Source organism: Hordeum vulgare, chromosome 6H (genome assembly GCF_904849725.1).
Source record: "Hordeum vulgare subsp. vulgare chromosome 6H, MorexV3_pseudomolecules_assembly, whole genome shotgun sequence".
In the NCBI taxonomy this organism is placed as follows: Eukaryota; Viridiplantae; Streptophyta; class Magnoliopsida; order Poales; family Poaceae; genus Hordeum; species Hordeum vulgare.
The window spans coordinates 449,897,268-449,911,496 of record NC_058523.1 but is presented as its reverse complement, the minus strand read 5'-3'; the positions used below and the strand labels follow the sequence as shown (position 1 = coordinate 449,911,496).

Genomic DNA, 14,229 nt, shown 5'->3' with positions numbered 1-14,229 from the left:
TCTTTTGAGTTTTGTGTTGTGAAGTTTTCAAGTTTTGGGTAAAGATTTGATGGACTATGGAATTAGGAGTGGCAAGAGCCTAAGATCGCGGATTCCCAAGGCACCCCAAGCCATATTGAAGCATACCGAAGAGCCTAAGCTTGGGGATGCCCCGGAAGGCATCCCCTCTTTCGTCTTCAATCCATCGGTAAATTTACTTGAGGCTATATTTTTATTCACCACATGATATGTGTTTTGCTTGGAGCATCTTGTACGATACGAGTCTTTACTTTTTAATTTTCCACAATCATCCTTGCTGCACACATCTTTTGAGAGAGAGACACGCTTAATCGTGAATTTATTAGAATACTCTTTGAGCTTCACTTATATCTTTTGATCTAGGCAATGTTGCTCTAGTGCTTCACTTATATCTTTCAGAGCACGGCGGTGTTGTTTTACAGAAATTATAAAACTTTCGTACCTCAATTATATTTTTTGGGAGTTCTTTAAATAGCATGGTAATTGGTTTAGGTTATGAATTTAGTCCTAATATAGGGGGCATCCAAGCGGGATATAATAAAAACTTTCATATTAAGTGCATTGAGTATGATGAGAAGTTTGATTCCTTGCATATAGTTTTGAGATATGAAGATGGTAATATGAGAGTCATGCTAGTAAGTAATTTTGAATTAGAAGAATACTTGTGTTAAATCTTGTGATTCCCGTAGCATGCACGTATGGTGAACCATTATGTGATGACGTCGGAGCATGATTTGTTTAATGATTCTCAACCTTTGTGTGGAGGTCGGGATCGCGCGATGGTTAACTCCTACCAACCCTTCCCCTAGGAGCATGCATATAATACTTTGCTTTGATAAATAATAGGATTTTGCAATAATTATGTGAGTTCTTTATGACTAATGTTGAGTTCATGGATTATACGCACTCTCACCCTTCCACCTTTTCTAGCCTCTCTAGTACCGCGCAACTTTCGCCAGTACATTAAACCTGCCTTCCTCAAAACAGCCACCATACATTTTCTTCGAAACAGCCACCATACCTACCTATTATGGAATTTTCATAGCCATTCCGAGATATATTGCCATGCAACACCACCGTCCCATTTTATGACATGCACCATCACTTCCATATTGCTTGTAGAGTCATATTTTGTTCTAGATATCAAGTTGTAAGTAAATAAAAGTGTGATGATTTGCATTATTAAAACATTGTCACGTGTGAGAAAAGGATGATGGAAGCTATGATTCCCTCACAAGTTGGGATGAGTCTTCGGACTTTACAACAAAATAGAAGAGGCCGGCGAAGCCCATAAAAAAATAAAAGAGGCCAAAGAAGCTCCTTGGGGTACCGCACAGGAAGAAGCCTTCACGGTTTTGAAAGATAAGTTGACACATGCTCCTTTACTCCAACTTCCTGATTTTAATAAGACTTTCAAGCTTGAATGTGATGCTAGTGGAAATGGATTAGGAGGTGTGTTATTACAAGATGGTAAACCTGTTGCATACTTTTATGAAAAATTGAGTGGGCCTAGTCTGAATTATTCTACTTATGATAAGGAATTATATGCTCTTGTTTAGAGTTTGGAAACATGGCAAAATTATTTATGGCCCAAAAAAATTAGCATACATTCTCATCATGAATCATTTAAAAATATTAAAAGTCAAGAAAAACTGAACTGTATACATGCTAAATGGGTTGAATTCATTGAGACTTTCCCGTATGTCATTAAACACAATAAGGGTAAAGAAAATATTATTGTTGATGCATTGTCTCGTCGTTATACTATGCTTTCACAACTTGCCTTTAAAATATTTGGTTTGGAGACCATCAAAGATCAATATGTGCATGATGCTGATTTTAAAGATGTGTTGGAGAATTGTAAAGAAGGGAGTGTTGGAAATATGCCCTAGAGGCAATAATAAATTAGTTATTATTATATTTCTTAGTTCATGATAATCGTTTATTATCCATGCTATAATTGTATTGATTGGAAACACAATACTTGTGTGGATACATAGACAAAACACTGTCCCTAGTAAGCCTCTAGTTGACTAGCTCGTTGATCAAAGATGGTCAAGGTTTCCTGGCCATGGGCAAGTGTTGTCACTTGATAACGGGATCACATCATTAGGAGAATCATGTGATGGACTAGACCCAAACTAATAGATGTAGCATGTTGATCGTGTCATTTTGTTGCTACTGTTTTCTGCGTGTCAAGTATTTGTTCCTATGACCATGAGATCATATAACTCACGGACACCGGAGGAATGCTTTGTGTGTATCAAACGTCGCAACGTAACTGGGTGACTATAAAGATGCTCTACAGGTATCTCCGAAGGTGTTCGTTGAGTTAGTATGGATCGAGACTGGGATTTGTCACTCTGTGTGACGGAGAGGTATCTCGAGGCCCACTCGGTAATACAACATCACACACAAGCCTTGCAAGCAATGTAACTTAATGTAAGTTGCGGGATCTTGTATTACGAACGAGTAAAGAGACTTGCCGGTAAACGAGATTGAAATAGGTATGCGGATACTGACGATCGAATCTCGGGCAAGTAACATACCGAAGGACAAAGGGAATGACACACGGGATTATATGAATCCTTGGCACTGAGGTTCAAATGATAAGATCTTCGTAGAATATGTAGGATCCAATATGGGCATCCAGGTCCCGCTATTGGATATTGACCGAGGAGTCTCTCGGGTCATGTCTACATAGTTCTCGAACCCGCAGGGTCTGCACACTTAAGGTTCAACGTTGTTTTATGCGTATTTGAGTTATATGGTTGGTTACCGAATCTTGTTCGGAGTCCCGGATGAGATCACGGACGTCACGAGGGTTTCCGGAATGGTCCGGAAACGAAGATTGATATGTAGGATGACCTCATTTGATTACCGGAAGGTTTTCGGAGTTACCGGGAATGTACCGGGAATGACGAATGGGTTCCGGGAGTTCACCGGGGGGGCCCACCCACCCCAGGGAAGCCCATGGGTGTTTGGGGTGCCGCACCAGCCCTTAGTGGGCTGGTGAGACAGCCCAAGAGAGGCCTATGCGCATAGGAAAGAAAATCAAAGAGGAAAGGAAAAAAAAGGAAGGAGGTGGGAAAGGGAAGAAGGACTCCACCTTCCAAACCAAGTGGATTTCGGTTTGGGAGGGGGAGACCTTCCCCCTTGGCTCGGCCGACTCCCTTGGGAGTCCTTGGACCCCAAGGCAAGTCTTCCCCCTCCTCCTCCTATATATAGTGGGGTTTTAGGGCTGATTTGAGACGATTTTTCCACGGCAGCCCGACCACATACCTCCACGGTTTTTCCTCTAGATCGCGTTTCTACGGAGCTCGGGCGGAGCCCTGCTGAGACAAGGTCATCACCAACCTCCGGAGCGCCATCACGCTGCCGGAGAACTCATCTACCTCTCCGTCTCTCTTGCTGGATCAAGAAGGCTGAGATCATCGTCGAGTTGTACGTGTGCTGAACGCGGAGGTGCCGTCCATTCGGCACTAGATCGTGGGACTGATCGCGGGACGGTTCGCGGGGCGGATCGAGGGACGTGAGGACGTTCCACTACATTAACCGCGTTCACTAACGCTTCTGTTGTACGATCTACAAGGGTACGTAGATCACCCATCCCCTCTCGTAGATGGACATCACCATGATAGGTCTTCGTGCGCGTAGGAAATTTTTTGTTTCCCATGCGACGTTCCCCAACAGGGAGAACATGGAACAAGTTCATCATTAATGATGGATTTTTTTTCCGTGCTAACAAGCTATGCATTCCAGCTAGCTCTGTTCGTCTTGTGTTGTTACAGGAGGCGCATGGAGGAGGATTGATGGGACACTTTGGTGTAAAGAAGACGGAGGACGTACTTGCTACACATTTATTTTGGACAAAGATGCGACGGGATGTTGAGCGTTTTGTTGTTTGCTGCACGACATGTCAAAAAGCTAAGTCACGACTCAATCCTCATGGTTTATATATGCCTTTTCTTGTACCTAGTGTTCCTTGGGAAGATATATCTATGGACTTTTTAGGTTTACCTCGAACAAAGAAGGGGAGCGATAGCATATTTGTTGTTGTGGACAAATTTTCAAAAATGGCACACTTTATACCATGTCATAAAAGTGATGATGCTGCTAATGTGGCTGGTTTGTTCTTTCGTGAAATTATTCGATTGCATGGTGTGCCAAATACGATTGTTTCAGATCGTGATGCTAAATTTTTCAGCCACTTTTGCACATGTTTATGGGCTCAGTTGGGGACAAAATTGCTTTTTAGTACTACATGTCACCCCCAAACTCATGGACAAACTGAAGTAGTCAATATATCATTGTCTACTATGCTTAGGGTTGTTTTGAAGAAAACCCTGAATATGTGGGAAGAATGCTTGCCCCATATTGAATTTGCTTATAATCGTTCGCTGCATTCTACTACTAAGATGTGCCCTTTCAAAGTTGTGTATGGTTTCTTACCTCGTGCACCTATTGATTTGTTACCTCTTCCATCTTCGGAGAAGGTTAATTTTGATGCTAAAGAACGTGTTCATTTGATTAAAGATGCATGAGTTAACTGAGGAAAACATTGAGCGTATGAATGCTAAATATAAACTTTCTGGAGATAAAGGTAGAAAACATGTTGTTTTTGCACTTGGAGATCTTGTTTGGTTGCATTTTCGTAAGGATAGGTTTCCTGATTTGTGCAAGTCAAAGCTAATGTCGCGTGCTCATGGTCCTTTCAAGGTATTAGAGAAAATAAATGATGATGCATATAGACTTGAGCTGCCTGCAGATTTTGGGGTTAGTCCCACTTTTAACATTGCAGATTTAAAGCCATATTTAGGTGAGGAAGATGAGCTTCCGTCGAGGACGACTTCAGTTCAAGAAGGGGAGGATGATGAGGACATCAATACCATTGTTACACCAAAAACCCAGCTGTTATACATACTGGACCAGTTACTAGAGCTCGTGCACGCCAATTGAATTACCAGGTACTTTCATTTCTTGGAAATCCTTCTAATGTTCATGAACATATGATGTTGCCTAAGTCAGATACTTTTGTTGTACTTATGATTAAAGGACCTAGCATGGACAAGAAGGATATCTGTTTGAGCGGGATCAAGCATGGAGAAGAAGGTGCACGCGCAGGAAAGAACAATGGAACTTACGCTCGTGATTTTCGCACTTTGAAGCCACCGTAAGGGGAGCATGAAGGCTTGGACGAAATATTCAAGACGCCACTTTATAAATTTCATCCATAGGCTACTATAGGTGTTGCGTCACCCTATTTTTGGGCCGGGACCAAGTACTTTCGACATACCATATTATAGGTTGTTTTTAGAGTCCGTATGTGTCGGGAAACCGAGTTTAGGGTCGTTTTCGGACCCCTCCTCCAAGGGTCACGAAAATCCCTTTGTGTTCCCTTAGGGCACCGTTTAGACTTGGGTTTTGTTTAGATTACAAGTTCGTCATTGCTGCAACTTCGCGTTCTTCTTTTGTGTTCCACGACCAGACAAAGGCGTCACATATTCCCACCTTCATCAATAAAGCTTTCCCTTTATATTCGCAATATCCAGATTGCAATCCTAGTTTCTTGCTTGTTTTTCGTTTGCGTATAGGAAACAGACCCTCGTGGTCAGGTTGATCGTGATCCGGTGTGGTCAATATCCTCTGGGAGTTGGTTTAGCGATTGCTAAGGCACGACGTCCTCACACGTTTGTAATCAGATCGTCAAAGTCTACTCCACTAAAAACGATAACCACCATCTCATCGAAAGACAGGAACAACTTTGCTTCTACCATATCTACTTCGAGACCCCTGTCCCCATCTCGTCACCTCTGTGCTCCCTCGTCATCGACCAAACCCTAGCCAGCACCCATGGCCGCCTTCGCCGTCCAAAACAAGGGCAAGTCCCCCGTCGTCCATCCCTGCGCGCTCCCTCCGTTGGCGTCTTCCCGCCGGCCTCGCGAGCGGATGATCGTCCTGGTGCACCAAGCACAGTGCCACTGGGAGCACCGCATCCCGCTGTCGCCGCCACCAGCACAACCCGCGCCAGCGGAACAGACAACGGAGGCACAGGCAGCGGCGGCACAACCCGCCCCCGACATCAACGACGTCTCGAACACGGCGTTCCCCTATGCCCGGCGTGCGCCGACGCTGATCGACCTCACCGGTCCCGATGTCGACAACAAGGACGCCTAGGGCAGCGCGTTGTCTCGTAGTTTAGGTTTTTTAATATTTAACTGATATAATTAAGACGCGTACACTCTTGCCGACCTTCATGACCGGCTTTAATGTTTAATTATTATTATTTATTTATTTTATAAATGTTTGCATTTTTTCACGCGTTGTCAAAATGGATCGGGCCAGCGTTAGCCCATGTGCCAACCCAAACACGGAAGCGTACGTTCATGTCCTCCGAACCAATCCAAACGAACAAAAAACGGAGAAATACGCCATCTGTTTTGATCGTCCCATCGAAGTTGCTATGAATGTCCTTGTGTAGTTGGGTACGTGAACCCAATGATCACGGTATCGTCATCGTACACCACATCCTACGCCTCGCCGCCGTACCTCGAGCTTCTTGGGCCAGGCCCAGGATGATGCATGTTATGCGCGGGCGTGGGCGTCGTTCCCTATTGTAACGTCGTTCCTTATTGTAGCGCACGGAATAAGAATTTCCCAACAATCAGCGAAATCACTAATTAGCGAATACACCTTCCAACGATTACTCCCATCTTCACAGGTTGTGACAAGTAGCGCGACAAGTGGTGCACTGCATGCGTGCCACTTGCCGCAACCTGGGAGTTTCCCTTTTTCATAGATACATATTTTCAGAACGTTTTATCTCCTAAACTGTGCGTTCAAATCTCAAATTGTTTTCACCGTTGGCTTTCTTGGGTCAAGATCTTCAAAACTAGATCCCATGTTGATAGGTTTTGACGAACATTTTTTTCACGAAAAAAAAGAAGAAAAAACCGGACAAAAAAACCGTGCTTCACGCGATAAATAAAAACAAAAAATGCATTTTTTTTCTTTCTAAGAGGCATGAGTCGTGCCTCTCGTGAAAAAAAAGAGCACAAAACACGTTTTTCCCTTTTTCGGGAGAGGCACGGGCGTGACTCTCGCGAAGGCAAAATCATACCTTTCGCAAAAACAAAACCACGCCTCTCAAAAAAAACATGAAACGCGTTTTTTTTTCTTTCGGAAGAGCTCGCGAAGGCAAAACCGTGTCTTTTACGAAAACAAAACAAGGTCTCTCGCAAAAAAACAGAAAACATGTTTTTTTTTCTTTCCAAAAGGCACAGACGTGCCTCTCTGAAAGGCAAAATCGTGTCTTTCGCGGAAGCAAAACCGTGCCTCTCGAAGAAAAACAGAAAACACGTTTTTTTCCTTTTCAAAAGGCACGACCATGCCTCTCGCGAAGGCAAAACCGTGCCTCTCTCGAAAGCAAAACCATGCCTCTCGCAAAAGAAACAAAAAAAACATGTTTTTTCGTGTTAAAAAAACGTCTTTTTTTCGTAAATATATATTTTACTGTCCAAAAGTTATGAAAGACCGGTGAAAAACCGTAACACCAAAAAAATAAAAAATAAACACTCAAGAAAGACAAAAACGAATGCGGAAGAATAAAAAAACAAAATCTAAAGAAAACACTTAGAATGCGACACGTGACGGCGGCTGGAAACGCGGCAAGTAGGAGCGATTGCTGAAAGGCTCCCTCACTCGCTAACTAGTTGCTCCCAACAATCAGGGTCGGGGAAGACAAATAAAGCACAAAACGAGGAGCGAAACCGTCATTTTTCTTTCTGAAGAACAGTTCGAGCACCCTACAGGCTCACGACACCCCCTACATGGCCGAGAAAAATTGCCTGTCCCAAAGGTCTTCTTCCTCCCCTCAATCAAGGACAGAAAAGAAGCAAACCTTCTACAACACCACAGCGAGGTGGGGGAAAATTGTCACAGGTGAGTACCGTGACCAATTAACGCTGCAGGTGGCGGGACAAGACGAATTCTAACCCTAACTTGCCAGGGATTGCTCCCCCTTTTTCCACCGCTTCTCCGCGGTGTTAAATCTGACCCATGGGCTCTGTTTTGTTCTGAACCTGAATGAGATCTGGGCCAGCCATGACAATCTCCGATCGGAGAATACAGCTTTCAGAAATGCATGGAGCACATGACCTGCCTGCCAAGCTGTCAAGTGTGGGGATATTTCTGTCTTGATGAGCATGCACGAACTTGCTCGGAGGCGCTGACCAGCCGCAGGGGCCGCACCATAAATGCTGATGCTGACATTGTTCCAGCTGAACATCACACATAAGTTCCAGACGATTTCCATATTCTACCTTCCAGGGAAACAACCATGACGGTGACATCGTCGTGGTATTTCCTCCGGTCCCCTTGAGGTATATCTAGTAGCTCGTAGAAGTCCATACCTGGAAAACCAAAGAAGAAAAGGGGCAAAAACAGATCAAAACACATTTGACATTCAAGATAACTCAAAGTAGCTTAGATGTATGACGTAATGCATCAACACATAGCAATAAGCCACTGACCGAATGTTAATGATTGTATCAATGTGAGATAGCATACGGTTGGAAGCAAATGATCAGATGATGTGAGGTCCTTCGGAGAGACTATCTAAATTTGGGTAGCCTAGCTAGGAATTTTGACTGTTATCTGGTAAAGATAACTTAACAGCATTCTATTATTTGGAATGATATGTCAGGGACAGAAACAATTTGGAAATGGCCATGTCATTTTGTGTACATGAATTTGCACGTGGCCATGTCCTTCTGAACACGTGTAGTGCTGATTACAACAAGGAATGGTCACATACAAACACATCAAGAACTGAAATATGAGAAGGCATAGTATGGAAGAACATGCATGGAAGGCAAAAGCTTACCAGCTTTCTTTGCTGCACGCGAAAGAAGTTCCTCAATTAGACTCTGTGCTGGATCGCCTTCAGGGAATCTCTCCATAAAATTCTCAACATGCAGAACTACCTCCTCGTTGCTCAGGTACTGATACAAGCCATCGGAAGAAAGAACCAAAAACTGGTCCCTTGAAGTGAGCTTGTGATGGCAAAGAGAAGGTATGCATGATATGTATGGTGCATCACCAATGTACTCATTGCGGAACATCTCCAGCAATCCATTGTTCAACTTTGCCTGTACAACATACACAAATTCTAGGTAAGCTTTAGCTAGGTTTTCTATTACATTCGACCAAATAGAGCTTCTAAAAGTAGCTTCTATATAATTCAGAATAAAAATTACTAACTATTGGCAACAAATTCATACTCATCCGAAAATAAATAAACTGCTAACAGGGTTGAACAAACTTTGAAATATGAGAGTAGGGTTAAAGATCTTAGTAAACACCCAACCAATCCATAGAATTACCTGTTTGAGATACCCGGCACCAAATGCTCGGGTAACTTTTAAACGGCCCTTTACTCTGTCATTTACGATACACTGATCATCATCTGGATGCTCACGTTTGATCCTCTGGACTTCCTGCATATCAAAACAAATATTATGAATTCATAGGCATAAATAGTGCGAGGTCTAAAATGACCAACTGCTTCCATTGACAAATTTACAAGAGAAATAAGGGCAATGGAAATGGAACCTAACAGCAAATGACGAAATGATGAAAGAAATGGGTGTGACTCTGACCAACTGAAACTAAGGCATCAAGGATAACATGATCTTTTCTTAAAGACATGAAACCTTTTATTGCCTTGGTGTTTCAACTTTAAAGTCTTCAGGTATTTACAATAAAATGATTTCCATGGTTAGTTCTACGAAATAGGAATGTAAAGCCAGAAAAGAACAATAATGTGATAGTTTGATCATTTAGAGTGCCTTACTGCTGACAGACGTGAGCAAATTGCTCACAAACAATGACAGAAGCTCTGGCATACACATAATAAACAGTGGAACAGCAGGTCAATAGGACATAAATGTATATAAGCTATAAGCTCATTCTAAGTTATGTCAGCAGATTTGCTTATGCAAAGCAGTGTCAGCACAAAGTTACCTCTTCGATGCTGGTGCTATGATCAATAGACAATTGCAATGCCTCGAGCCCAATCATGGGATATCCGACAGGCCTTGACTCGATCTCCAATCCTACGCCGATGTCATCCATCCGCATGGCACCAAGCCCACAACCATGGTCATCATCTGCTCGTTGTGCCACAACGGCGCGGCTGTCCCCAAGATTCATTACATACACGTCATCATCCCTCACCAAAGCCACAAGCAGGCATGCCCCGGTCACCGCCAATTCCGGGTGGGTTCCCATTGATTGGTCAGTCATGTCGAGGTATGCTGCCTCCGCCGAGGCCAGTGCCCGAGTGAGCGCACCAAGCACAGCTCCATGATCCCTCACTGCTGGCGCTGCCTCCAACTTCTTGGGACCCCATTCCCTGCTGATTTCATCATCACCCACAGCCGCTGCATGTGCCCACATGTTGAACCGCCGCTCCTTGAGCCTGGCAAGCGACATTGCAAACCGGCCGGAACCTGAAAAGTCGAGTTCATTGTCATCATCGTCACCGTCGGCGAGGAACTGCCACAGCCGCTTGCTATCCCTGTCTGCCTCTTCATAGAATATTCCACGAAGCTCGCGTAGGAGGAAGCGGTAGAGGTTGGCAACAAGGAAGTCGGGGGCCTCAGGGCCGTTGAAGCCGTCGTAAATGCCGACGAATAGCCAACGCTGGTCCTCGGAGACAACCACGTGGACGCGGTCCTCCCCTGCGCGTCCGTGCGCCCATTGCACGCCGTCGTCTTGGCGGAGTGGCACCATGAGCGCCGGCTGGTGCTTCTCCGACACGCTCCGGCGCAGGCTACCGAATAATGGCTTCCGGAACCTGCTGGAGAGCCCTCTGGACGAGGAGGAGGTGCGCTTGGTGGGCTTGGTGGGGAGCGGGCCGGAGAAGGGCACGGCGGCGTCCAGCGGGCCGGAGAGCTGGGCGCCCCGGTCGATGGGCCCGGAGAGGAACAGGGGCCCCGAGGAGAGGTTGGAGAGCTGCAGCGGCGCGGAGGAGAAGGACGAGGACGTGTGGAACGCAGAGGAGTAGTTCTGCGGCATGGAGCCAGCCCCGGCGGCGGCGGAGGAGAGGTAGAGCGGCACGGGCACGGAGGAGTTGGCCGAGAGCGCGGCGCCGGAGATGCCGTGGCGGAAGGAGGAGGAGTATGCGGCAGCGGACGCGTAGCAGAAGGAGTGGCCGAGCGCGTCGTCCAGGCAGGGCTCCGCGTCGACGGACGCCGGCGCCGGCCGCGAGCACGCGCACGCGGTAAGCAGCCGTGACGCGCCGCTGCCCATGGCATCCGACGCTGGCCGCGGCCCGGTCAGAAGGAAGGCGAGGCGGCGACGAGGAGGGAGGGAGCAGACCTTATTTAGCAGCACATCGCAGCGGGCGACACGGGGGGTGGCGGCGGCGGCGGCGGCAGGCGTGGAGCTGCGACCGCGGGATCTCGCGGGGGCGGGATCTCGCCGGGGCGGGATCCAGCGGAGGCGCAGGATCCAGCCGGAGCGGGGAGGGATTGGGGGCGAGGGAGGCGAGATTGGGGGTGGCCGGGCCGGAGGTGTGTGGGGTGTGGGGGATTGGGGCAGAGCGTTGAGAAGAGGGAGAGGGAGGGAGTTTTCTATGCTCACTCCTGTCAGTGATGTGCACACTAACAAAGGCGAGGCGAGAGTAGAGGAGACTTAGCGTTGGCGTAAGTGCGAAAAACGCAAATTTGACATCCGAATTTGGCAGCGACTGTGTGTGTGTGTGTGTGTCACGAGGACCCGTCCGCCCGCTCCGGCGCTCCTCCAGGGGCCGGGCCGGGAAAACGTCCGGGGCTGGGGAGGAACCTGTCAGGTGGTGCCGGTATGGCGGAGTGGGCGTGTTTTGTCCGCGCCTGCGGCGCCGTGGAGCAGGGCAGGACGAGCGGCGCGGCGGCAGGGCGGAGGGAGCGAGACCCGTGACGTGGAGGAGGGATGGTGGGTGGGGTGGGGTGGGAGAGCGGGACGGGGGTCAACGTTGCGCCCTGGGAATCGCCTACGCCGGTCGGGGTTAATTACGGGGGACGGGACTCCGTTCCACTCCACCGCCGAGGGCGAAGGCAGGCGCGTGAATCCGCGCGGCGCGACGTGGGCGCCCGTCTCCGCAAATTGGATGGCTTTGGCGGGGCCGGCTTTGAACTTGGGGCGACGACTCCTGGCTCCTCTCCTCTCCTGGGTGGAGCGGGTATTTCAAAAGTGTAGCGACGCGAGGGCAAAGGCAATGGGGAGGGGAGAGAGGAAGATTACAGTTACAACGGGAACGAGGAGGCATCCCATGTGAATCACCCAGCGTTTTTCAAGAGTGGCTTTATCCGTTGTGATCACAGTGTAAACTACTCCGGTGTAAACATGTGAAGATTTAGGCCCACGTCAACGCGCGACAACGTTCTGTTCGTTCGGATACGTTTGAGTCAAAAATTTACCCAACGGCAATACCCAAACGGACAAAGTGATCCTGAGATGTTCGTTTTTATCAGTTCCGATTCCAAACCTGGAACAAATTTCAGCCACAAATACGTCTGAAACGGACAGAAGCGGACGCTCTGGTCGCTCTCTCCGTCTGTGGCCCAGAAATCAGTGACCCACGCCCCAGCCCCGACGGCCTCTCCTTCTCCATGCCAGCCACGGCGCTCCCCACACCACAACCTGCTCCGCCAGCTAGCCGCTGCCATGCTCCGCCCGCTGCCCGTCGTCTGCGGCCCGCTAGTTAGCCCGCATGTCCGCGGGCCACCGTGCAGGCCGCGCCAGCTCGCCGCGTGTCGCGCTGCTCGCCACCCCCGCGGCCCTGCTCTGGATGTGCACGCCTCGCACGGCTGCCTTGCGCGCCAGCTCGTCGCGCCCGCACGCCCCGCACGCCCCGTCGCGGCAGCTCGCCCCGCCCCTCTCGCGCGCTCTATAGCTCGGTCGTCGTGCGGGACGACATGCGCGCAGCCACGTCGGTGTCGGGTGAGCATGCGGGGGTGGCGCGGGCAAGCTGTTGCCGGAGGACGGAAGGGGCGAGGCGTCCGTTTTACAGTAGGCGACGGTGATGGCGGGCGAGCTGTGGACAGGGTGTGGCGAGGGCGACTAGAGCGTCGCGCGGTGGTCGAGCAGAGCACGGCCTAGTAGCAAGGCGAGAGGGCGAGCGGCAGGTGGGGCGAGCGGTGCGGGCTGCACAGGCTGGACGACACTGCGTCGAAGCGGCTCGAGCTGACCGGGCGGGACGGCTCCTGCAGCGAGGCGACACGAGCTGGGCGAACGGGGCAGGTGCTGCGACGAGGCGGGCCGAGCTAGGCGGACCGTTTGGGATCAGGGCTGCTCGAGCATGTTGGGCGCAGAAGCGTCAAACGTATGTCCGCTCCCATGCCGTCCGTCCAAATTGACCCCAAACGGACATAAAGCGGACGCCCGTCGGGTCATGTGCCGGCATTGGCCTTATCACATGTGTTTCGTAGTCACTTTTATCAAATCAAATTCAATGATATTTTGTCGGATAATTCCTCCATACTCATAGAGTATTACTTCCATCGTTTCTAAATATAAATCTCTTTAGAGATTTCATAAGAAGATTACATACAAAGTAAAATGAGTGAATCTACACTCTAAAATGTGTCTATATACATTTATATGTAGTCTTTTATTGAAACATCTAAAAAGACTTGTATTCAGAAACGGAGGGAGTATAAATTACACGGAGAGGATACGTTCTAAGTAGGAGTGCACTATGGTGTGGTAAGAATACCTACAGTTGCAATATAGCTAATTTGGCTTGTCTAACATTTGTGGTAGCGTCCTCATTACATCTCAAATGCCTTTTTTCACAACCGGATAACTTATTATCGAATCATCAAAGACGCACAATTACATGCAACGTAAAATCTAATCTAAATCTTGGTCGCCTCGCTCACCTCCATGTCCATGTCCATATTCTACTGTAAGTAGAGCCCCCTGGAGTGAAGATGTGGTCGTCAGCAAGGAGGGGTAGGACATGGGACACGGACCGACTCACGGGACTTGAGGCGTTGCAGTCCCTCATGACCTATTCTTCCTCGTCACAGCCCGTGGCCTGGACGTTGCCGTCAATGTGAGGTCCATGATAGTCCCCTCGTGCCTCAAGCTCGACACCTCCATCATGTCAGTAGAGCCCCCTGGAGTGAAGATGTGGTCGTCAGCAAGGAGGGGTAGGACATGGGA

The 14,229-nt window shown here is 48.2% G+C and overlaps 1 protein-coding gene across 1 annotated transcript; it reads right to left on the bottom strand.

Moving 5' to 3' along the window:
* Positions 1–7,763: 7,763 nt before the first annotated feature.
* On the bottom strand, positions 7,764–11,899 carry LOC123402197 (probable protein phosphatase 2C 26). The gene is made up of 4 exons (XM_045096075.1): positions 10,042–11,899; positions 9,402–9,515; positions 8,903–9,167; positions 7,764–8,429 (listed from the first exon to the last, which is right to left on the bottom strand). The coding sequence occupies exons 1-4, from the start codon at positions 11,329–11,331 to the stop codon at positions 8,305–8,307; spliced, it is 1,794 nt and encodes a 597-aa protein (XP_044952010.1). The 5' UTR covers positions 11,332–11,899; the 3' UTR covers positions 7,764–8,304.
* Between the last annotated feature and the right edge of the window lie 2,330 nt (positions 11,900–14,229).